The following is a 26,145-nucleotide window of genomic DNA, read 5'->3' on the forward strand; positions in this document are numbered from 1 at the left end:
TAAATTGTTCTCTACTTACAATTTGGGCCAAGTTAACGAGCTATGGGATAGGGCAAGGGCCTGCAGACTAGATTCAGTGTAGCCTGGAATGGCTTTTACATTTTTAAAGGTTGTGAAAAAACAACAAAAACAAAGAAGCATGTGTGACCAGGGTCCTTATGTGGCCTGCAAGTCTGAAATATTTACTCTCTGGTTCATTGCAGAAAAATTCTATGTCTGCTTTACAGTCTACAGTAAGTGTGTTGGAAGACTACTTAAGCACAAGTAGTTTACCACGAACATAGCTTTGTTCTGTTGGAAGTCCAAAGGAAGGTCTGGAAATCACAGTGTTATTGGTTTTAGTGTTACAGATGCATGCTGCAGCACCTGGCTAGAGCGGAGGTTCTCACGGTGTGGTTGTGCGGCTTCCTGAGACCCTTTCAATGGGTTGGTGAGGTCAAAATTATTTTTATAATAACAGTGCAGCATTGTTTTCCTTTTTCACTGTGTTGATACACACTGATGGTACAAAAGCAATGGTGGGGGCCTTAGCACAAATCAAGGTAGTAGCACCAAACTGTTCTAGTTGTTACATTCTTCATTGCCATGCATTCAAAATAAAAATAAAGGGCAGTTTCACCTAAAGATGTCCTTGATAAAGCAGTACCAATTAACTGCCTTTCAACACTCGGGTACCTGCCTTTTTAATTTCACATGCAATGAAATGGAAAATATGCATGAAGCGCTGTCTAGGAACAGCACTCATGTAGTTTGAGTTGTGAGCTATAAACTAGTTGCTTTTTTCATGGAAATGCCATTTTCCTTCAAAGTCTGACAAACTGTGGTTTTGGCAAACATTTTCTTGAAAATAGAGTTACTTAATTACTTTAAGGAAAACAACCATCAATTCTTGTTGCCAATGTTAATACTTAAGTTTCAATCAAAAATTAGAATTTTGGAAAACTTGTATCTACCACCAAAAGTTTGGCAGCTTCCCAGTACTTAAAGACTTTTCTGAGGATATTAGTGGTGACATTAATAAATGTTATTTTTTAAAATAATAAAATGTGTCAACAGATATTTTGCAAGTGACCAGTTCATGTGGCAGAATCATGCCTGGGTAAGATGCATTCAAAGTGTGAGACTTTTTTTTTTTTAAATTAATTAATTAATTTATTTATTTATTTATTTATTTTTTGCTGTGGTGGGTCTTCATTGCTGCACGCAGGCTCTCTCTAGTTGGCGGCGAGTGGGGGCCACTCTTCATGGCGGTGCGCGGGCCTCTCACTGTCGCGGCCTCTCTTGTTGTGGAGCACAAGCTCCAGATGCGCAGGCTCAGTAGTTGTGGCTCACGGGCCCAGTTGCTCTGCAGCATGTGGGATCCTCCCAGACCAGGGCTCGAACCCGTGTCCCCTGCATTGGCAGGCAGACTCTCAACCGCTGTGCCACCAGGGAAGCCCATGTGAGACGTTTTTAATATGAGTACAAAAAGTTCATTGATACAAGTTTAGATTCTATATTGCAGCTAACTTTTAAGAGACTACCACTTGTTTTATTTTGGCATCATCATATGAAAAAAGAATATCCACAATTAAGGATATTAAAATGCTCCCTATTTTTCTAACTAAATATTTCTGTGAGGCCAGATTTTCTTAATACTTTCAACCAAAATGATGTATTATTACTGAGTGAATGTAGAAATGGCTGTGAGAATCCAGCTGTCTTCTAGTGTGCCAGGCATTAAAGAAATTTGTAAAAGATGTAAATCACTGTTGGTTGTCTCATTAAATATTATGTTATTGTTTTGGAAAATATAGTTATTTTTAATAAAAATGTATTATTTATATTCATGAAATGGATTTATTATTTTTAAATGAATATTTAAATTTTTCTGTTTTAATTACTCATGCAGTGAATATCACTAGATATAACCTACATACATAGAGGTCTTTGGAGTTCTCTATACTTTCAAGAATATAAACGTCCTGAGACCAAAAGGTTTGAGAACTGCTCATCTAGGGTTTAAGTAATCACTTCTCTAGTATGTTAAAATATAGCAACTGAAAATATTTTTGTGAATAATTAAGCATAAGATGCTATCATTTAAAATAGTTTTTTCATTTGTTCTACAATATTGTGATAATTTCATTAGCTACTTTCCTTTTTGCCACACAAGAACAATCTTTTCTATTCTTTTGTTTCCTTCTTTATCAGTTCTCACAGCAATGCTGGGGTGAAAACAACACTGCTAGAGGCTCATTCTGAAATGGGGAGTACTGAAATTCTGGAAAAGGAAACCTCAGGAAGTCTCAGTAATGGTACCAGCAGCAACGTAGAAGCAGCCAAAAGGTTGGCCAAACGTCTTTATCAACTAGACAGATTCAAAAGATCGGATGTGGCAAAGCACCTAGGCAAGAAGTATGTCCCATTCCAAGGATGGTGTCTGAGTGTATCCTTGTAGGGGTATGTGTGTGTTCTGATGGCTTCAATTTTAATAACCAAGTCTATTCTGTTTTCTTATAGCAATGAATTTAGCAAACTAGTTGCGGAAGAATATTTGAAGTTTTTTGATTTTACAGGAATGACACTGGATCAGTCTCTCAGGTATGATTAAACATCACTTTTGTTCTTTTTTGCTTCTAAATAATTAATTCTGAGAAGAGAAAATAATGTGCTGAAGCTAAAATCTGATTTTTATTTTTTTAAACCCACAGTTACTTTGTGATCTTAGCTCAGATTGTATTACAGATATTAAACATGGTGGAAAGTGGGAAAAATATATTGTTTTTATGAAATCACACATGAACTCATATCCTGCACCAAATAGACGACCTAGTAAAGAATGGTGGCAAAGTAAGTCTTGGAGAAATGGAATCTGTGGGAATCTGGTTTTTGAATGCCTTAAAAAGGCACAGTTTACAGACTGTAGAATTAGATTTTCCCTAATCATTTTTTACAGTAGCCAAATAGCCCTTTAAGACAGTACTTTGGAATTAACTAGTGAATGGGATAAAAATGAATATCAACATAATAATCAGCAGAAAGTATCTGTAAAACTGTTTCAGACAGTAGCGCCTTTTGCTGATCTGTTCAAGTGACGGTGTTGGAAACACACTGACCCTCACGTCTCACACGATACCATAGTATAAATTTCTAAGGGCAGCTGGAGGTAAAATCCAGTAAGCACTTAATCTTATAAACTTTATAACGTGTCACAGCCTGGAGGAATTCTGAGATCATCTTGTGTAATGCTCTAGTGTTACAAATCAGGAAACTGAGGCCTGGGAGGTGAAGGGAGGATGTTCCGTTAGAATGCACAGCAGTGAGTTAGTCTCTGGCTCTTTGCATGAATCAAGGGTACTCATAGGTTTGGCAATGAAAACAGGTAAGGGTGGGGGAGGGATCTGTATTTTTGCTTTGCTCTCTCATGTGGTTTATAAAAAAAAGTTAAGAAAAATTAAAGTTAGATCAACATAATTTAGATTAACTACAGAAAAGGAAGACAGCACTTTCATCACTGAAATATGTTTTATTGTATGTTTCTTTCAAAAGTAAGATTCTTAGGGCATTTTAAATGATTTTTTCCTTCCCATCTCATGTTTAGGTAAATGCATCTACTTTGTCAAGTGAGGGTCCTGGATACATCTATAATAGACAGTACTCTCAGTGACTCTGATCTAGATTGATCTAGATTGGTATTCCTAAATTAAGAAATAAATTAGGGTTTTATTTTCCAATTTCTTCCTCATGTAGCAAGTTAATAATATATGGTAGTGATAATAGGCAAAATAAAATTAACAGAAATCTACTGTGCTAATGGAAAACTGATGAGTTCATAAAAGTGCTAACAAAAGTTCAAGGTGAAAACAAAATAACATGGGACTGAGTGAACTGATGAGGATCATTATAATTTTTGCAACTTTCTGTTTGAATAATAATAAAAAAAGAAATCTACTGTGCATAAGGCGATATAATTGTAATTTTAATAGTGGGTCGGTGGTGATTACAGTCAAGTAACAAAATGACAAAAACCTGTGATCTTTGTCAAGCTTTAAAACATAGTCTACAGGGGACTTCCCTGGCGGTTCAGTGGTTAAGACTCCACACTGCTAGTGCAGGGGGCGTGGGTTCGATCCCTGGTTGGGGAACTAAGATCCACATGCCGTGTGGCATGGCCAAAAAATTAAAAAAAAAAAAAAAAAAGTTTAAAACATAGCCTACATGGTTATGCATCCAGACTTGTGTTCTTTAGTTTTTATCCGACTGATCTTTTAAAATGGCTACTTGACACTTAACATATGTGGAAATCACCCACCTTCCCAAGGCTTTTTTTGATGTATTGGCCACCATGTTATTGCTCTGTCATCTTTTATATTGACAGTTCCTATAATATAAGCATCAATATAAATTTATATTGAATGGCCATCTAGTAAGTGATTTTTAAAAAATAACTATAGAATATCTTACTTTGTATTGTTAATTTCTTATGTTTAAATGAATTAACTTTAACTATCAAACATAGAGAGTATGGTAACATTTTCTAAAAATTCACCTTTTCCCCCTTAATTCTTTTTTAGGTACTTCTTTAAAGCATTTTCTCTTGTGGGAGAAACCCAAGAACGAGAGAGAGTTTTAGTACACTTCTCCAATAGATATTTTTATTGTAACCCAGATACCATTGCTTCACAAGGTAATCTGATGGAAATGCTTGAATTTCTTTCTTATAACAAGGGCTATTTTCCTCAATGTGTGAAGGTTACATTTTATTATGGAAAATATGGAAACTTATACAGAAGAAAATGAAAATCACCTAGTTATCTCTAATTACCTAGAGATAACTGTTACTAACACTTTGATTTACTTCCTTCTAGTCTATTTGTACAATATTTTATGTCAAATTGGAATCATTACAGAGTTTTGTTTCCTACTGTCTTTCCCTCTCATTGTGAGCATTTTCTCATGTTATCAAATATTCTTTAAAAGCCATGATGTTTAATGACTGCATGATATTCTTTACTCTTGTTTTAGTTACTTTTACTCCATTTTCCAGTTCCATAGTATGACAGTATACTTTCTTTAAATTGCTCATGGTTTGTCACTGAGATTTTATGTCAGTGTGCATTGTAATAAGTAAAATGCTAGTTTTCTTCTTTCTCCTTCCTATACACCTGATCTCTAAGCTTCTTGATGAAGGGCATGTATAGTTTTATGGTTAGTTTTGGAAACATTTGCAAATCTCACTGGAGTTTGTGGTGTGTCTCTGGTGCTTTTTTTGGACATTCATTATTACAGCACTGACCACTGACTCTGGTTTATGATTTTAATGATCTATATTTGTATTTATTATTTTAAAAAGCAACTTTAAACTATTTAATTTTTGATATACCCTATGAAGATAGGTCATTTCTCCGTTTCAATTCTTATAATAAAGCAAAGTTTTCAGGGTTTGAAGTCAAGCATATTCACTTACAATTGGAGTATCTTTCATAAACTTACAAGTTCTGGAATAAATCACTGAGACTAGATGCACTAGAAATTATAATTATCTCTTAGCTTCCGTATTGCCAATTAACATTGTGTCAGTGTACTTTATATTGACTAAAATGATTGCTCCTGCTGCCTCTGCCCTGAAGGCTGTAGCTAAATTAACTGATTGTTAGTCACATTCCTATCCGTAAAATAGGAACTGTCTTTATTCCTTTGACTATATGTATACCATTTATTCACTGTCTGTATCACTGTCGGCCTTGACTAGAGAATGAAAGGTATAGAAGTGGATTGTTTTTATTAGAACCTTCTTCAAATCTAAGAAGACATTGACATTACTAAGTGAAACAAGGACTACGGATTTGTGTACTCAATTGGCTGTTGATAAGGATATTTGAGAGTTAGCTGCTGAGTTTTATAAATACATTCAAGAATTTGTTTTATATGTATTTAGAATACTGGAATACATACACTTTTAAGCATTTAGTAGCATCTACTTAGAGATAGTCCACTTAGAGAAATCACCTACTCAGAGGCATAGTTTGGAAGATAAGCTATCTTTAATTCATGAATTCAGTAGTGGGACAAGCTTTTTTGTACATTTAGTATAAATTAATAAGATTTTTCTGCATCTGCAGCTGCTATTGTCTACTTTACTTGGATTGAGAATTGCAGGGAGAGAATAAGGAGAACTAATCCTAAGATTTGGAAGTAAGAAGCTTAACTCTTAGTGCTTTTTCTTTTCCTTTGTAAAGTAAGAAGAGAAAGTGATGTTTCCATATAAGTGTGAAATGACCTTGCTGGTTTGGGTAACGTTTTTCCCCTAAATATTAATTTTTAAATCTTCAGTGATTATTTCAGTATTTCACTTTTGTCTGATCCATAGCATCCTGGACCAGTCAACCTAAATGTTGCCTTTAAAGAATGGCAAGAAAAAGGATAACTATTTCTGTCTATATATTTTTAGCCAGAGAACTAATACCCAAAGAGTAAACATTGGAAGATGCAAATCTTGGTTTTCTTTAACTTCTGCTTCTTTCCTAATTCACTTTCTTCCCAGAAAATAAAAAAGTAACAGTATTAATTTATTTTCATTTCTATATCTTATAGAAAATTGAGAAACTTTAAATAAAAAAGATAAAAATTATAATTTTACTATCAAGAGATAATAATCTCTTAATATTATATTATATATCGTTCTAGATGTATTATATTTAAATAGAATCATACTGCATATAATGTGTTTTTCATGTAATACTTTATTGTAAAATATCTTTCCATTTCAACATGTATACTTGGACCACATTTTTAATGACTTCAACATAACAGAATTGTGTTTTAGGTGGGTTGTATTTACTCATTCCCCATTGTAAGCAGTCTTTCTTTAGATATCCTTGTGTTTTGGGTAGCTCCTTATTTCATTAGTATAAAGCCCTAGAAGTAGGTTTGCTGTGTCAAAGGACACTGTTTCAAAGTTTTAGATATATACTATCAAATTGTCCTCCAGAGGTAGGAATAATTTACTTCATCACCAGTAGAGTCCAAATCTGTGCATTGAGATCCTTTTAATAACTTTTTCTTTATCTATTTTGTGTTGCCCCAAATGAATATGATTAATTTTGCCTAGCCACAGTATTGCGTTTTCATAGGTTCTTAATTAAGCATAGGTATGCTATTTTAATGATACTGAGGAGTCCAACAGGAAATAGTGAATTAATGCTTTCTGTCCTTGTCTCTTTTGTTAGATGGAGTCCATTGCCTCACCTGTGCAATGATGCTTCTTAACACAGATCTCCATGGCCATGTAAGTGTAGGTGTGTGAAGAGCTCTCTTACAGAGCTCCAAAATATTTTGGGCTTATCTTTGCTTTTGTGTTTATCCTCTGCCTCCCTTTACCTCATTCTCTACATGGCAGGTAGGTAAACATAAACCTTTGGAAAAAGAAATAACTTATTCTACATGCTAGCACTGAACATAATTTTAAGTGAATTCCGTATGCCTACACGTCTGGAGTTGTTCTAGCTGTAATGTGTGTTCTGTATCTTCTTTCTCCACTAGGTGGCAGAGACAGAGCTTTTACTTATGTTTTTTGTTTTTGTTTTGTTTTTTGGTTAGCTACTAGGGTTGATATAGAATAGTGGAAAGAGGATATAAGTTAGATCTGAAAGTGTCAACTATGTTTTCACTAAATATAGTAGTATTAAAACTCAGACTTCTTTACACTCCTCAACTTACCTGGTCTCTTGCTAGTTGAAATATCAAGGTAATCTACTGTCTCATCTTCTATTTAAAGTATAGGATGAACTTATAGAATTTAGAATTATATGTAAACTTTCACCTTTCATAGAAGTGGAATTTTAGCATTTACTTGAACTGTTCATATTAGAGAAAATGTTTTAGTTAAATATAAATCAACATGTACTTAGCACAAAAATTATTTCATAGTCCCAGGTCCATTTATTTTGAAGAGAAAATCATGTTTCTTATAATTAAAGAGTCTAGATCATCCCTTGATTTGATATATGATTTATCTTACAATTAAGAAACCACATTAAAAGAACTAAAACTTAGATATTGGTCCTAATTTGTTCTACTATTCCAAAAGGTCACACCTTATTTTAAACATGGTGCTCCTCTTTAAGAGAGGCAAAATGGAGCTGTATGGGGTCATTAAGATGGACTGAGGGGGAGAAGAACGGTTCTACTGTCAAGAAAGTGAAGGAGAAGATACAGTGATAGAATCATAATTTCAACATCGTCTTCACAAATCTCACAATACTCAACTAGGAAATTCCTTCTGCAGTTTGCAGGAGGTGAATTTAGAACACGTTAGTGACTTGTAGGCATATGTAACTTGTGTCCTGAGATTATATAGACTGAAAATGTAGATGTTCTCAGGGGACATTTGTGGATAATATGTCTTGTGGAAATGAAGGTACTGGGATTCCCACAGTGTGAGCCTTGAAATGAGTGTTAGAGTCTAATATTCATTCAACTTGATATGGGGATGACCAATCAGTGTACTGTCCTAACCTCTGTTTTCCTGTTAACAGTGAAGCACGTTTTCATTGCTTTCTTCTCTGTTCATCTTGTGATAGCAGCTGCAACTCTGTCCCTTTCTTTTCCTCCCACTCAATTTCTTAACCTAACTATCAGCTGAAGGAAACACTTTTGATTATGCTTGTCCACATATAAACATTAATCCAAGCCAGTGCGTCCCAGCACGAGGAATCTTCTTCACATTGGATATCTTGAGGTCCCATCCACATACGATAGTTGTGCATTTACTCTCTTTTGACTGAGAAAATGTGTAATAATGAAAAAGAGAATCCAGTAATAGTTTGATTCTTATTTAAAGGTTGGGGATGTCACAGAACTTCTATGGAAGTTGCTAGATTTGTGGGGATTTATTTCTATTACAAGCTGGATTGCTTTTTAAAAAGCTAATATTGCTTTAATAATACTTTCAAATAAGCGTGTGTCTTATTAATCACAATAATTTGAAGTATAACAGTAAATAAAGGTGTGAGATTTGTTATTTATTCAGATAACTCCGCATGCTTGATGTCCAGACAAGCCATGGGCACCCCAGGGCCTCTTGTACACAGGTTCAGAACCACAGATCTTGGATTTGCTTTTGTCTTCCACATTTGAGGAATTGAAAGGCGATTAAATGATGCGTCGCACTTCTTTTTGGCAACTAGGATATAAGAGACAGTTTATTTAAATGAACAGTTTAATATTATCTTGATTTATGCCAATCGTACATAATAACAACTGGCTATAGTGGCAGGGAGAAAATTGTGAATGCAAGTAAATCCCTCTGTATCACCTTCAAAATCATGTTTTTATTGATTATTAGTTCTCAGGTTTGTTTTTAAAAATGTGTGCTACATACTTCGGATTGTCTGTTGTTTAAGTTTTGTATATTAGACTTTTTTATTCTTATATACAATGCATGCTGTTACAAGTCTGTTGAAAGTATACTAGCTATCATAAAAACTAACTGTGTGAAAATGTGTTTCTCTTCTTTTCCTCCTCTGGATTCATTTTAAAAATAAATTTTCCTTCTAGGTGGTAAGTTTTTAATTCATAATTCTGGATATAACTTCTCTTGCATTATGATTGCCTGAATTATGTTACAGTGTCTGACTTATTGAAAGTGAATCATTCATGAAGAGTATACAGTGAATTATTTCTAGCATCTTCCCCTTTTCACCTTCTCCTTATGCTGTACTGCCTAGGTCATCCCCTCTCATTACTTAGTCCAAAGCCAGAGTAATCCTCTTGGGAAATGAACCAATAAACCACTTCCCTTTTCTTCCCTACCATTGTGTCATAATAGCAGTACAACAGCATGACATTTCTAAGAAGTGCTGAGACAAGCTCATACCTTCCTCATGCTTTCAGTGGGGGAGGTATAACCTGGGAGGTTCATTTCTTATAGCTGTTCTTTGTGAATCTTCCTGTGCTTAGGAATGATGTGTTGAAAATGCACTGGAATGGGCCTTTGTTCTTCCTGCTAATCTTAGTAATAGAACGGTAGAAGGTATACTAATATAGTGAGTCTAATACAGTGTCATATGTTGGAATGTCTTTCTAGCTTCCTTTTTTCTAATTTATTCTGTCGTTAAAGAAACACTTGTAGGGCTTCCTACAGTGGTGGTGCAGTGGTTGAGAGTCCGCCTGCTGATGCAGGGGACACGGGTTCGTGGCCCTGTCTGGGAAGATCCCACATGCCGCGGAGCGGCTGGGCCCGTGAGCCATGGCCACTGAGCCTGCGTGTCCGGAGCCTGTGCTCCGCAACGGGAGAGGCCACAACAGTGAGAGGCCCGCGTACCGAAAAAAAAAAAAAAAAGAAACACTTGTAGCATGTACACGCCATTCCAAGTTCCCTGCCATCTGGGTAAGGATCAGAGGCCATATCTCACTCTGGTAGTGCTGGTGAGGCTAACTGCAGAGGTGGTGGTAGGTAACTAAGGTGCTGTGGTGAAAAAGCACTGGGGGTCTCTTAATTACACACCCTTCACTAAGTGGGCTCAGATGTTTTAGTCATTTCACTGGAGCTAAGAATGGTGATTCCCTTCTGAACCTACTTTAAAAAATACGAATGATTTATCATTAGTTATCATTATTTTAGCAATAGTATGGACTTGCTTTTACTTTTCTGCAAGTGGTTTACTCAGATTAAATATGTATTTTATAATTGTGGTCACATTTGCTAAGTAATCTCTTATTTTTAAAATGCTTCTTCATGTCTGAAATCTATATGTAAGTTAGACTTTTGCACATACAGATCAATATCTATCAAAACAAACTCTAAGGTTTATTTTTCTCTTGCTATGTTGGAGCTAAGGTGTATTGAATATTGTAACTATCAACAAGGAAAGAGTTGAAACTTTTTTTTAAAGCCTTGTATTTTATTGGAAAGGCATGAATAAAATGATTTATCATTTTAGAATAAACTCAAACTTGTTCCTTTTCTGGACTTATCTTCAGGTGTGCTCTGTTAACTAAAAGTAGCTCTCTTGTACTTCAGTCCTAGTCGAGCTTCAGCCTCCTGAATCTGAGGCTGAGGCTGAAGACAGGTAGCAGGGCCAAGACAGTAGTCAGGAGCTTCTTACCAGGACTGGATCCTGAGATGGGAGGAAGTTTTAGAAATAGAACTGAGTTGCAGCAGAGACTGGGGTGGATAGGGGCACAGTAGTTGGCCAGTGTCACAGCTAAAAGTTGGAAGAGATCCACAAGATGGTGCTGCCCAGGTCAGGCCATGGTCAGAGGCAGTAGCCAGGGCATTATTTTAAGTCAAGATTTTGTGACAGAATCTACCCTTTAACACTGAGGCCTGGGATTTTTAGCAGCAGTTTTATCTGAGGTGTGTCTCCGCTTTCTAGCATTGACAGAGCCAGCCCACCCTGTGCATGGGGTGTAGTGTGTAGGGTGTGGTTTCTCTGGAGTGGTGGCTTCCTGTCTCGGGCTGGGCATCCTGCAGATGCTCTGTCCTTGGGATACTTGGCATGCATCATCTTCAGTAGTCTGGCTTTGTTGTATGAGGCAGGACCTTACTGGCTCTTTTTGGTGTTGGGTTATAGGTTGGATAAGGGGTAAAACCAAGGCAAGTATACCATACTGGTAGGGGGAAGAAAGAAGTCAAGGAATAAAGTATAGGTTTTGTAACAGAATAATGTTAAGAAGGTGTGTGTAGTGTGTAGTTCAGTTTGAGATAGGTCATAGGAATTCATTATTTTTCAATCTGTAAACTGCATTGATAATTGTGAGTTTATCACAATTGGCTTTCTAGGATGCTAGAATTTTGAATGGTGGGTAAAATATTTGGTTTATTATCAGAAGTGGAAAATGACTGTTGTAAGAATTGTGATTAAAGACTTTTATTTTTCATATTGTGCTATCTTATATTTCCACCCTTAAAAGCAGCACAGATCTCCATGAGGTTGCTAGGGATTATTTAATAACTCAGGGATTCTCTGTGGGTTTCTGCGGCCGTCATCATTGTAACTGGCATCCGCTGTGAGTGTGTTTTGCTTCTGCTGTCCCTCCCTCCTGCAGAGCTGTGTTCTCTGTGGACTCCTCTTCGAGTCCATGCTACCCCATTTCCTCAGTGTCCTCTTCCAGAAGAGCCAGCCCTGGCTCTGAATTCTTTTTCTCTGATTTCCAGCTGTGGGTGGTATTTATTTCCATAAACCTTCTTCTCTTGGAGTCCTCTTTTACACCTCCCTGATGTGGAGTCTTTCTTTCACCTCGTGGGGGCTCCCCAGCCACAGTGACTCCACCAGACTCTCATCACTGTCAAATTGGCAACTGCCGAGATTTTAATAGGAATCCTTATTTAAGCATGTCAGAATTAATCATGCACTGGTGGATTTTCTTGGCTTCCAGGACTCCTCAAAATGAAAGCCTTCCTTTACTTTTTTTCTTTCCTCCATTCCTTTCTGCCTGCCCTTACCCCCTTCTCTTTCTTTTTTCACCATTTTTTTTTGGTAGTTTTACTTTTCTTAGAATCAGTTCATACTTATAAAATACAACAAGGATAGCTTTTATCAGTTGAGTCGTGGGGCTCATTTAGGGGCCTCGGATTATCTCATTGATACATTATTCAGACACTTCATCCCTTCTCTTTCTTACCATTATGAGCTTCTCACATTTGCACTGCTCATTCGTAGATGGTGATAAAGGAAAGCAGATGAAACTCTGTTAAGTCAGGTTTTGCTCTTTCTTCCTGCAAATAGTTTGGGGAGGGAGGGGGAAATGAGGATGAGGAAGGTGACTGAAACCTCTGACCTCTAATCCCATTATTTTCTTTAATGCCTGTCTAGACAATCAAGTTAGAAGTAGAGGTTAGTCTTTGTAATTTGGTAATGAGGGCAGTCTTTTCCTTTATCTTCTCAAATTTTAGAGAAACTACTTTCTATGAAGCAGTGATAGAAGATGCTACTAAATACTTCTCAGTGTTCTCAGGATTCCTTTATACTCTTAAAATATTTTGAGGACCACCAAAAAACTTTTACTTATATCTGATTTACCATATTAGAAACTAAAATGGATAATTTAAACATTTTATTAAATCATTTAAAATAGTATTAATAAGGGCTTCCCTGGTGGCGCAGTGGTTGAGAGTCCGCCTGCTGATGCAGGGGACACAGGTTCGTGCCCCGGTCCGGGAAGATCCCACATGCTGCGCAGCGGCTGGCCCTGTGAGCCATGGCCACTGAGCCTGCGTGTCCGGAGCCTGTGCTCTGCAACGGGAGAGGCCACAACAGTGAGAGGCCCGTGTACCGCAAAAAAAAAAAAAAAAAAAAAAAAAAAAAGTATTAAGAAGCCAATTAAATGAATAACGTATTTTTTATGAACAATAATTATACTTAAACAAAATTTAGTGAAAAGAATGGCATTTAAATTTTTTTGCCGATCTCTTTCATATTTGGTTTAATAGTAGACTGCTAGATTCTCTGCTTCTGCATTTTGTCTTTTGCAGTATATCACAAGTCATGTAGCTTCTAGAAAACTCCACTGTAACTTGTGAGAGACTGAAAAACGTTTTTATTATTATTATGAAAATAGGTTTGACCTCATGGACACCCTGAACAGGATCCCTGAACCACACTTTGAGAAGCACTGTGTTGTAACATTATTTTCAGTTGCCATATATCTTTTTCTTCTTTATGCCATTTCTGGCTCCTTTTTCAATGGCAGTGTGTTACACAAGTGGTAGGAAAAATCCCAGTAATATTTCAAATATATCTAAAAGTTGAACTTTTAACACTTACATTAGCCTTGTGTTTGGGGTTTATTAAAGAATACTTTGAATATTATAGCTATAGTTTCCTGGCTTGGAAATTTACAAAGGATCCTGCTTTGCCAACTAATCATGTATTCATGTATAATTTAAAAAATGGACACCTGAGGGCAGCAGAACACAATTAAGCTTATTTGATAGAGATGCATACAAAACAAAAGCAAAATAGGAGCTTTTAGCAGAGCTCCAGAAGTAAAGTAATTACCAGATCAGTAGTATGCTTTTCCAGCACTTACTGTAACATGTTGCAGGAGGTGGAGTTGTCATGTGGGAGGGTATGCCTGCTGTGTTTTAATATTTCAAGATTTATGAAGCCAGATTTTACCAATGGATCATGAGAGCTTTTAGTTTCTCTGAAAGCATGTTTTCCACAAAGTTTCCAGACTTTACGCTATTAAAAATGAAAAATGTTAGGATTATTTTGCTAATTCTTCAACCTTTCCATCAGAGTATATGCTGTGGGCTGCTTCCTGGTGAATGTGCAATTGAGATAGCCACCCTATCAGCAGCTTCTCCTTAGGACTGAGTGTGGGTCAGGTCTTGGCTGGAGCTTGGTAGAAGGTTCCATTCTCCTAGTTGTCAGGGAAGCATGCTCAAAGCAAAGACTTGGTCACACTTATGTTCAGCTTTAGATTATAGTTTGTGTGGTGTCTAAGTGACATTGTTAAGAATGAAACTCTTCTTAACTTTCCTCCTTTGCTGTCAGTTACCACTAAAGTTGGGAGTTGATTATCTGCTGGGGTGGGAAAAAATGCCACAACTTTAACAAAGGGAAAACCTGAAATTAAGGCACAGAATACATCAGGATGCCTAATCTGCTTGCATGCCCACTTGTGGTTTGTCCTCAGTACCAGTGCCGCTCCTTTTCCTTTTCTCATAGACTGGGCCGGCAAAGTGTGACCCACAAGCATGGTCGCGCTGATTTTCCCAACTTTTATTGGAACACGGCCACACACATTTGCAAACTAAAATGACAATATTCAGTAGTCACAGGGACCTTATGGCCTGTGAAGCCTAAAATATTTCTTATCTGGTCCTTTACAGAAGTTTACAGAACTTGTCTCTTCCAGATTCTTGCCCCTTAGTGTATGAAACCTTCTACTCCCTCTCCCAAACATAGTAGGGTTATGTTGAGGATGACCTTTTTACCTAACGTTCTAAATGTGAAACGTGTCCGAGTTACGTTTTTCAGACATGATAAATTCATCAAAGAATTTCTCTCTAAAAGGAAACAAATGGATAAAAAAAACTCTTTCTTTTGTAAGAAAATATATTTGTTAATGGCAGTATAATGGTGTTGGGAGAATAGCCTTAAATTTGTTTGGGAATGTGAACCCCCAGTTTTGGGTTTTTTTTTTAACTTTTTGATTAATGTTTTGTCTCATTAATAATGGTACCTTAATTGGCTAAGTAGTCAAGATTTGGGCCTACCTGGTATTTGGGGATTTCAAATAGAATTCTTTTTGTGGCTTTTCCATTTTATATTTGGTTAAAAATGCCTCCTGATTTTAAAGATAATGATCTACAGATTTATACTTATTGAGCATCTCAGATTTGATTGGAAATGTTGCATTGATTTCAAAGGATAATTTGTGTGCCTCTTAATGCATAAGGAGGCCTTTTCAAATCTCTCTGCTTTATTCATTTAATGGGAAGGAATTCAGAATATAAGAAAGTTCTATGAAAACGCTGCCTTGGCATGCAACTGCCAGCGTTTGTTTCAGAGCAGGCCTACTGTTTTCCAAAGTCATGATTCAATTTCAAAAGAAAACAATAGAATAGGAAGAAGAGGATAGAACCATGATACTGTGTCTTTGATACCTATGAATTGTTGAGATACAAAGTCAGTGATTAAAGTTCACTTTGTTCAGTGGACAGTATTTGTTTGAATAACAGTCTTTCAAATTAATTGATACAATTTGGTATAACAAGGAGAAAAAAAAAAACCAGGTCTCATAAGGACTGTTTCTTGATGATAGAGACTTCATTTTATTTATTTTTTATTTTATTTTATTTTATTTTTTGCGGTATGTGGGCCTCTCACTGTTGTGGCCTCTCCCGTTGCGGAGCACAGGCTCCGGACATGCAGGCTCAGCAGCCATGGCTCACGGGCCCAGCCGCTCCGCGGCATGTGGGATCTTCCCGGACCGGGGCACGAACCTGTGTCCCCCACATCGGCAGGCGGACTCTCAACCACTGCGCCACCAGGGAAGCCCCATTTTATTTTTATTCCCTGATAAAAATGGTATAAAAACATGGGGAGTGTTTAAACACTGATGTCAGTAACACGCAAAATGGACTGACCTGACCCTTTGCTTTTGCTCCTAAACCTTACCTAGAAGAATTACCAGTGAGTCAGAGGAGGACAATAAATGGCAGATTTAAAGAGCCTCAACTAACCAAGTATTCCAGAAGTTGTTGGGCACCTTTGACCTATAGAAAGCCATGTATTTTGGTTATCTTTATTCCCTGCGTTGGTCAGACAAATCAAGGCATATCTTTATTCCCTGCATTGGTCAGACAAATCAAGGCAAATTGTTCCAGTTGATTGCACCCAGAACACTACCTTACTGTGGAGGACCCAAAGTGTTTGAATTATCTTTTGTTGGTCTGACTTTACATACCCATTTCCCCCGCTAATTGCTATTTTCCTAATCGCTGTTTCAAAGTCCATGTGAGTCAAATTGATATCTTTATACTAATATAGGCAATGTTTAGTTACTGTGAAAGTATACAAAAGGCAATACCAAACAAGCAACTAAATGAAATAAAACTGAATTTAGAATGAGTGTGATTTTATAAACTAAAATAACACCAGGGACTTTACCATTATTTTTAAATGTTGTAAAACATAACAATTGTTAATTAAATGATGAAAGTTTTATTTACACCTTATAATAGAAATTCCTGGTGTCCTAAAGAAACATTTTTGACTGAGTGATCTTTACACATACTGCTCATGAATCTTCCAAAAGAATTTGGAAAAAACTAGTAGCTTCTCATCCAGTTTAAAGTTGTCATCTAAATATTTTATTGTGTTAAGTAAATAAAACTTATGAAAAGAGATAATTTTTGATGTGGATGTTAATTATTGATATTAAAAATTGTCTTTCATTAGGGTCTAAAGATCACAGGGAGAAATATTTCTAAATGACAGTACTTCTGAAAATCCGTTCCTCCAAAAAACAGTGAGAACACTAGCAAAAAATGACCAAAATAAACATTTTCAGAACTCTGGATATTAACCAGAATGCTTGTAACAATCTAAAGACTTTATTGGAGGAAAAAAATAAAACCCAGCTGAATTTCCATAACAACAGAAAGCTTTGTGCTGTTTTCACTTATCCTGTTAACCATTCCCCTCTCCCCCGCTCCAGAGTAATCTTGAAAACCAATAGCCTCACAGTCACAGTAGCTTTGAAAACCGAAAGCCTAGCATCCACTGGAATGGGCAATTTGGAGCTCTCCTCAAAGCCCCATTCCCAGGGAATTGTCATTACGTGTATGTGACTTGTCTGGCAGTTCCCTGGAAAATCGTCACTTGCATAGCTTGTCTTTCTTTGATCTGACTCTGCACTCACTCACTGAAAGCAGACTTTTCCCCAGAGTATGTGGCAGTTGTTCAACACTGCTGCTGCCAGGGATGGTGGTAAACAAGAGGCTGACAAACAAGAGGCTGACCAAAAAACTCAAAAGGAGAAGCTGGGAAATAAGATACATAAAGGGGGCTTTGGTAAGCTCTGAATATTTGGGAATCTGTGTCTACATGCCCAGGAAAAACTTGAGAAGACCCTAAGTTCTCACTTCTTCTTGACTTTGAGATTTTGCACAAGCAGAAAGTAAAGCCTCAAACAGATTTGTGAACGACCTCCTGGAGCCTCAGCACATGCAGAATCCCACATCACAGGCTGACTACTTCCTGATTCAGAGTGTTTAGGGAACCTCTGTCCAGTAATAGGTTGACTGCTGAGCTAACTGAGCAGAGACTTCAGTGGCCACACACAGCAAAGAATATAGACTTTACAGAATTAGTTCAGGAGAAGCAAGTAAACAGTGACATCAAAAGCTGGGGAGGGGAAGGAACCTGATTTACAGAGTGGCTGTATTATGTTATTTAAGATTTCTAGTTTTCAACAAATAATTTTGAGACAAAGAAATAGGAAAGTATGGCCCGTACATAGTATGAATAGCAGCCAATAGAAACTGCCTCTAGGAGAAGCCAGGTATTGGACATGAAAGATTAGAAAAATGGATTAAAAGCATCTAACTATGTCTACAAAAGACACACTTTAGATTCAGAGACAAGTAAGTTGAAAGTAAAAGAATGGAAAAAGTACTCCTGGGCTAACAGTAATTGAAAGACAGGTGGACTGGCTCCATTAATATCAATAAAATGTATGTTAAGACCAGAACTGCTAGAGGCAAAGACAGACATTTTATAATGATAAAAGGATCAGTCCACCAAGAGGATATAACAATTCTAATTCTAAGGTATAGGCACTTCGTAACACAGCCCTGAAATACATGGATAAAAAGCTGACAAGTGGAAGGGAGACTATGTACTCAGCACCAGAGCACCTACACATATAAAGCAAATACTAACACAGCTAAAAGGTGAGAGAGTGATTCAGCTGACTCTTGAAACAACGTGGGAGCTGGGGCACCGACCCCTGCGCGCAGCTGAAAGCCTGTGCGTAATGTTTAACTTCCCCGAAAGTTAACTACTAATAGCCTACTGTTGACCTGAAGCCTTACCAATAGTGTAAACAGTAAGTTAACACATATTTTGTATGTTGTATGTATTACATACTTTATTCTTATGATAAAGTAAGCTAGAGAAAAGAACATGTTATTAAGAAAATCATAAGGAGAAGAAAATGCATTTACTGTACTGTAAGTTTATGAACTTAGTGGTATCAGTAAATACAGTACAGCAAATATATTTTCTCCTCCTTATGTTAAACTTATAATTAAGCTTATCACCTGTTTATAAGATGAATCCTCTGTCAGTACCTACATCAATATTGTCTTATGTGGTACAAAATGCTATAGGTGTTACATGTATTAATAATGCCAGACATCAAAATTAAAAGATAATGTGGAAAAGAAATTCATATTTATTTACAGGTGTAATGATTCATGCATTGATAACAAAGAAGCAGCAATAAGATTGCTTCATGGTAGCCTAGCCTGTACACTAATGAATAAATCGTTATAAAAATTTTATGGCATACAGCATTATAGTCATTTATAATATAGTATTAGAAACATTGCTACATTTAAAAAAATCACTTCTCTGTGATGATAGGCTGTGAGCCATGTGGTTTGTCTGTGAGTTTTTTACAAATTGCTGCAAATCTCCAAAAAATTTTCCAGTGTATTTATTGAAAAAAATCCATGTGTAAGGGAACCCATGGAGCTCAAACTCATGTTGTTCAAGGGTCAGCTGTATAATACTACTTGGAGACCCCACTCTCACCAATGGATAGATCATCCAACAGAGAATTAAAAAGGAAATAGTGGATTTGAACAACACTATAGATCAATTTGATCTGACAGACATATATAGAATATTCCATTAAACAGTAGCATGATACATATATATTTTTAAGCACACATGAAACATTTTCTAGGATCATGTTATGCACAAAACAAGTCTCAACAAATTGAAGATGATTATCAGGTATCTTTTCAGACCACAAAAGTATGAAACTAGATATCCATTAATAGGAGGAAAGCTGGAAAATTGACAAACACATGGAAATTAAACAACATACTTCTGAGCAACCAATGGATCAAAGAAGAAATTGAAAAGGAATGAAAAAGTATCTTGAGACAAACAAAAATGGAAACACAACATACCAAAGTGTATGAGATAGAGCAAAAGCAGTTCTAAGAACAAACTATAGCTATAAGAAAATAGGAATATCTCAAACAATCTAACATTACACCTCAAGGAACTAGAAGAAGAACAAAGTAAGCCAAAGTTAGCAGAAGGAAATAATAAAGAGTAGAGCTAAGATAAGAGCAGAAATAAATGAAGTGGAAAATAGGAAAACAATAGAGAAGATTAATAATACTAAGAGTTGGCTTTTTGAAACAAAATTCACAAACCTTTAGCTAGACTAACCAAGACAAAAAGAGGACTCAAATAAATAAAATTATAAACAAAAGAGGAGACATTACAACAGATAACACAGAAATACAAAGGATCATAAGAAACTACTGTGAACAATTATATGCCAATAAATTGGGCAACCTAGAAGAGAAATAAATTCTTAGAAACATATAACCTATCAAGACTGAATCAAAAATAAATAGAAAACCTGAACAGACCAATAATGTGTAAGGAGATTGAATCAACATCAAAAACCTCTCAACACAGAGAGGCCTAGCACCAGATGGTTTCACCGGTGAATTCAAATATTTAAAGAATAATTAATGCCAGTCCTTCTCAAACTCTTCCAAAAAATTCAAGAGGAGAAGGGACTCCTTCCAAACTCATTTTACAAGGCCAGCATTACCTTGGTACCCAAACCAGATAAAGACACTACAAGAAAATCACAAGACACTGATGAATATAAATGCAAAAATTCTCAACAAAATACTAGCAGACTGAATTCAGCAGTGCATTATAAGGATCATACACCATGATCAAGTGCCTCATCCCTATGAGGCAAAAGTGTTTCAGCATACACAAATCAATAATCATTAATAGACTGAAAGGTTAAAAATCATACAAATCATCTCAATAGATACAGAAAAAGCATTTGACAAAATTCATTATCCTTTCATGACAAAAATTCTCAATAAATTGGGTATAGAAATGTACCTCAACATAATAAAGCCCATACATGACAAGCCCACAGCTAACATCATACTCAGTGGTGAAATGTTGAAAGCTTTTCCTCTAAGGTCAGGAACAAAACAAGGGTTTCCATACTCTCCACTCCTATTCAGCTCAGTAATGGAAATCCTAGCCAGAGCAATCAAGCAAAGAAAAGAAATAAAAAGCATCCAAATTGGAAAGGAAGAAGTAAAATTATTTCTTTTCTTAAATGATATAATCTTAAAGATAGAAAACCCTAAAGACTTCACACACAGAAAAAAAAACTGTTAGAATACAATATACAAAAATCAGTGGGTGTTTCTGTACACTAAGGATGAATTCTCTGAAAAAGAAATAAAACAATCCCAGTCACAATGGCATCAAAAACAATAAAATACTTATGCATAAATTTAGCCAAAGAGATGAAAGATCTATACACTTAAAACTAAAAGACATTGAAGAAAGAAATTGAAGACACAAATGAATGGAAAGATGTCCCATGTTCATGGTTGGAAGAATTAATATTGTTAAAATATCCATACTACGCACAGCCATCTATAGATTCAGTGCAGTCACCATCAAAATTTTAATGGCATTTATTTTTTTTTAACAGAAATAGAGCAAACAACCCTAAAATTTGTATGGAACCTCAAAAGACCCCAAATGGCCAAAACAGTCTTGAGAAAGAACAACAAAGCCATATGCATCACACCTCCCAGATTTCAAATTATACTGCAAAGCTGTACTACTCAGAACAGTATGGTACTGGCATAAAAACAGACACATAGGCCAATTGTACAGAATTAAGATCCCAGAAATGAATCCACACATCTATATAATCAATTAATATTTGAAAATGTAGCTAAGAATCCTCAGTGGTGTAAAGATAGTCTCTTCATTGAATGGTGTTGGGAAAACTGGATAACCACATGCTAAAGAATGAAACTGGACCCTTATATCACTCACAAAATTAGCTTGAAATGGATTAAAGACTTGAATGTAAGACCTGAAGCTATAACTCTTAGAAGAAAACATAGGCAGTAAGCTCTTTGACATTGGTCTTGGCAGTGGTTTTTTGACTCTGACACCAAAAGCAAAAGCAATAAAAACAAAAATTAATAAATGGGACAACATCAAACTTAAAACCTTTTGCACCACAAAGGAAATCATCAACAAAAAGAATAAGCAACCTATGGAATGCGAGTAAGTATTTGTAAATTGTTTGTCTGCTAAGTGGTTAATGATCAAAATACATAAAGAGCTCATACAACTCACTAACAATAATAATAATCTGATTAAATGGGCAAATAAACTGAATTTTTCCAAGGAAGATATACACATGGCCAACAGGTACATGAAAAGATGCTCATCATTATTAATCATCAGGGAAGTACAAATCAAAACCTCAGTGAGTTATTACCTCACAATGAGCTATCTCTTCACACCTGTTAGAATGGCTGTTCTCAGAAAGACAACAGTTAACGAGTGCTGGCAAGGATATGGAGAAAAGGGAGCCCTTGTGTACTTTTGGTGGGAATGTAACTTGATACAAGCCATATATGGAAAACAGTATGGAGGTTTCTCATAATTAAAATAGAACTACCATATAATCCAGCAGTCCCAGTTCTCAGTATATAGTCAAAGGAAACGAAATCACCATCTCTAAAAGATACCCATGCTCCTCTGTTCACTGCAGCGTTATTTACAATACCAAGGCATGAAAACAACTTAAGTGTCCATCTACGGATGAATGGGTAAAGAAAATGTGAGCTAGATAGGCAGGTAGGTAAGTAGATAGATAGATAGGCGCACAATGAAATATTATTCAGCCATGAAGTAGAAGGAAATCCTACTGTTGGTGACAACGTGGATGAACCTTGAGGGCATTATTCTAGTGAAATAAGAGAAAGACAAATATTGTATGATCTCATTTATATGTGGAATCTAAAAAGAAAATGCACACAAATAGAAACAGAGCAAATTGGTGGTTGCCAAGATCAGGTATGTGTGGGGAAAATGGGTGAAGCTTGTCAAAGGGTACAAACTTTAATTTATAAGATGGATTAGTTCTCAGGATCTAATAATGCACAGCATGATGACTACAGTTAACAGCACCGTATTTGGAAGTTGTCAAGATCTTCAAAGTTGTCACCACACACACAAACATGTAAATATATGGAGAGCTGTATGTGTTAATCTTACTGTGGCAGTCATTTTGCTATATGTACATATGCTGTATGTACATATGTTAAATCATTATGTTGGACACCTTAAGCTTATAGAATGTTATATGTCAATTATATCAATAAAGCTGGGAGAAAAGAAAGAAAACGCACTCATAGAAACAGAGAGTAGATAGGTGATTGCCAGGGGCTGCAGGGTGGAGGAAATAGGTAAAGGTGGTCAAAGCTTACAAACCTCCAGTTATAAGATGAATGTGTTCTGGAGATGGTGCAGCATGGTGACTACAGTTAACGATACTGTATTGTGTACTTGTAAGTTGCTAAGAGAGTAGATTTTTAAAGTTCTCATCACACACACACACCAAAGGTAACTATGTGAGGTGATAGATGTGTTAACTAACCTTACTGTGATCAATTTGCTATACATGTGTAGAAAAACATCACTTTGGACACCTTAAACTCACACAATGTTACATGTCGGCTATATCTCAGTAAAGCTGGTGGTGGGGGGGGAAGAATTAAAGGGAGAAATAGACAATTTAACAACAATAGTTTGAGACTTCAGTACCCCACTTACAAATATCTTTAGAATAACTAGGCAGAAATCAACAAAGCACACTCTGTAGCACACTCCGCTCAGCAGCAGCAAAATATGTATTCGTTTCAAGTACACATGGAACTATTTTCCAAGATAGAGCAAAAACTAAGTCTCAGTAAGTTGAAAAGGAGTGAAAATATACAGAGTATGTTCACTGAGTACAATGGAATGGAATTATGTCATTAACAGTGAAATTTGTGGAAATTGAACAATACTGAATAACAATACTGAATACTGAATAACTATGGGCCAAAGATGAAATTCACAAGGGAAATTAAACAATACTCTGAGACAAATGAAAATTAAATGCAGCATAAAACGTATGAGATGCAGCTCAAGCATTGCTAAGTGGCATATTTGTTGCTGTAATCGCTTATATTTAAAAAGAAGAATGATCTCAAAGCAATAAAGTAGGCTTCCAGTATAAGAAACAAAAATAAAGCAAACTAAACCCAAAGAAATCAGAAGGAAGGAAGTAATTTTGAGAAGAAGCAAATAGAGAATAGAAAAACAATAAACATTTTAATGAAACTAGAAGTTTTTTCTTTGAAAGGTCAACAACATTGACAAATGTCTAGCTAGCCTGACCATGGGGGAAAAAAAGATTTAAATTACTAAAGTCAGTAATGAAAGAGGGTGCCTGCAATTGTATGTTAACAAATTAGATTACCCAGGTGAAATGGACAGATTTCTAGAATGATAAATATTGTTGAAACTGAATCAAGAAGAAATAGAAAATCAAAGTATTTTTCAAAGTATTCTATGAGGACTGTATTACCCTGATACCAAAGCCAGTCAAAACTATCACAAGAAAACTAATATCCCTTATGAATAGCCCTTGTGAACATAGACACGAAATCCTTAAAAAAATAAAAAGGAAACCAAATCTAGCAATATATAAAAAGGACTATACATTATAACCATTTGAGATTTATTACGGGCATACAGGATTGGTTCAACATATGAAAATCAATCTAATCACCTTATTAATGGAATAAAAGAGAAAAGCCACATGATTATCTCAGTAAACACATAAGAAGCATTGCCAAAATCCAACACCATTTCATAACTAAAAAGAAAACATCTAATAAGCCAGGAATAAAAAGGAATTTCTTTAATTCTTGAAAATGAGCTCTATGAAAAACTCATAGCTAACATCATACTTTATGGGAAAGATGGAAAGCTGTCTCCAGATCAGAAACAAGACACGAATGTCTGCATTTGCCACTTCTTTGTAACATATTGAAGATTTTATCCAGGGTAATTAGTCAAGGAGAAAAATAAAACATATCAAGATAAGAAAGAAATAGGTCAAATTTTCTCTGTTTGCAGAAGACCTGATCTTTTATATAGAAAATCCTAAGGAATCTACAAAAAAAGAAGAAAAAATCCAAAAATGATTAGAATCTAAAAAACACATTCAGCAAGGCTATAGAATAAAAGTTGAATATACAAAGATCATTTGTATTGCTGATACTAGCAATGAGCAATATGAAAATGAAATTCATTTCATTTACAATATCAGTCAGAAATACTAAGATACTTAAGAATAAACTTAATATAAGATCAATACATTGACATTGAAAACTATATAACATTGTTGAAAGAAGCCAAATAAGTGGAAAGTAATTTCATGGTCATGGATTGGAAGGCTTAATGTTAAAGTGCCATACTCTCCAAAGTGATCTTAAGGTTGAACACAGCCATTGTCAAAATCCCAGCTGGCTTTTCTTCCCCCCCCCAGAAATTTGATAAGCTAATACTGAAATTCAATTACAATTCCTATCAAAATCCCAATGACATTTTTTGCAGAAATAGAAAAATTCATCCTAAAATTCATATGGAATCTCAGGGGACTGTGAATAGCCTAAACAGATTTGAAAAACAACAAAATTGGAGGACTCACACTTCCTGATTTCAGAACATATTACAAGTCTACAATAATCTAAAGAGTGTGACGTTGGCATAAAGACAGGCAATAGACAAATGGAATAGAATACAAAGCCCCCAAATAAACTCTTGCATATATGCTTTAACAGTCTTCAGCAAGGGTGCCAAGACTACTCAATGGGGAAAGGTTAGTCTCTTCAACAAATGGTGCTGGGAATAAAGGATATCCACAAGCAAAAAAATGAAGTTGCACCCTTATACCATATAAAACATTAACTCAAAAGAGATTAAAGACCTAAATACAAGACCTAAAATTACAAAACTCCTAGAAGAAAACATAGAGAAAAAGCTTTATGACATTGGACTTGGCAATGATTTCTTGGATCTGACACTCAATGCACAGGTAGCAAAATTTAAAATAGACAAATGGGGTTACATCAAACTTACAAGCTTTTGTACACCAAAGTACACAATCAACAAAGTGAAATGACAACCTACAGAATGAGATAAAATATTTGCAAGTCATATATCTGATGAGGAATTAATATCCAGAATATGTAATGAACTCCTACAACTCTACAACAACAACAAAAAATCAAATAACCCAATTAAAAAGAGGGCAAAGGCTTTGAATTAGACATTTACCTGAAGATATCATACATATAACCAAGAAGCATATGAAAAGATGCTCAACTTTCACTAATCATCGGAGAAATGCCAGTCAAAACTACCTCACACCCATTAGGATGGCTACTATAAAAAAAAAAAAAAAAGAAGTGGCAAGTACGTGGAGAAATTGGAACCCTTATACACTGTTGGTGGGATTGTAACATGGTGCAACCCTATGGAAAATAATACGGCAGTT

At 35.8% G+C, this 26,145-nt stretch overlaps 1 protein-coding gene across 2 annotated transcripts in view; it reads left to right on the plus strand.

Moving 5' to 3' along the window:
- Positions 1–26,145, plus strand: part of PSD3 (pleckstrin and Sec7 domain containing 3) — a 584,040-nt gene that overhangs the window by 272,042 nt on the left and 285,853 nt on the right. For both annotated transcript variants that reach the window (XM_032618448.1, XM_032618447.1), the window contains exons 5-8: positions 2,194–2,397; positions 2,503–2,583; positions 4,557–4,669; positions 7,212–7,270. In XM_032618448.1, the coding sequence (XP_032474339.1) occupies positions 2,194–2,397; positions 2,503–2,583; positions 4,557–4,669; positions 7,212–7,270 (457 nt within the window). The remainder of the gene's footprint in view (positions 1–2,193; positions 2,398–2,502; positions 2,584–4,556; positions 4,670–7,211; positions 7,271–26,145) is intronic.

The sequence above is a fragment of the Phocoena sinus genome, chromosome 21 (genome assembly GCF_008692025.1).
Source record: "Phocoena sinus isolate mPhoSin1 chromosome 21, mPhoSin1.pri, whole genome shotgun sequence".
Lineage (NCBI taxonomy): Eukaryota > Metazoa > Chordata > Mammalia > Artiodactyla > Phocoenidae > Phocoena > Phocoena sinus.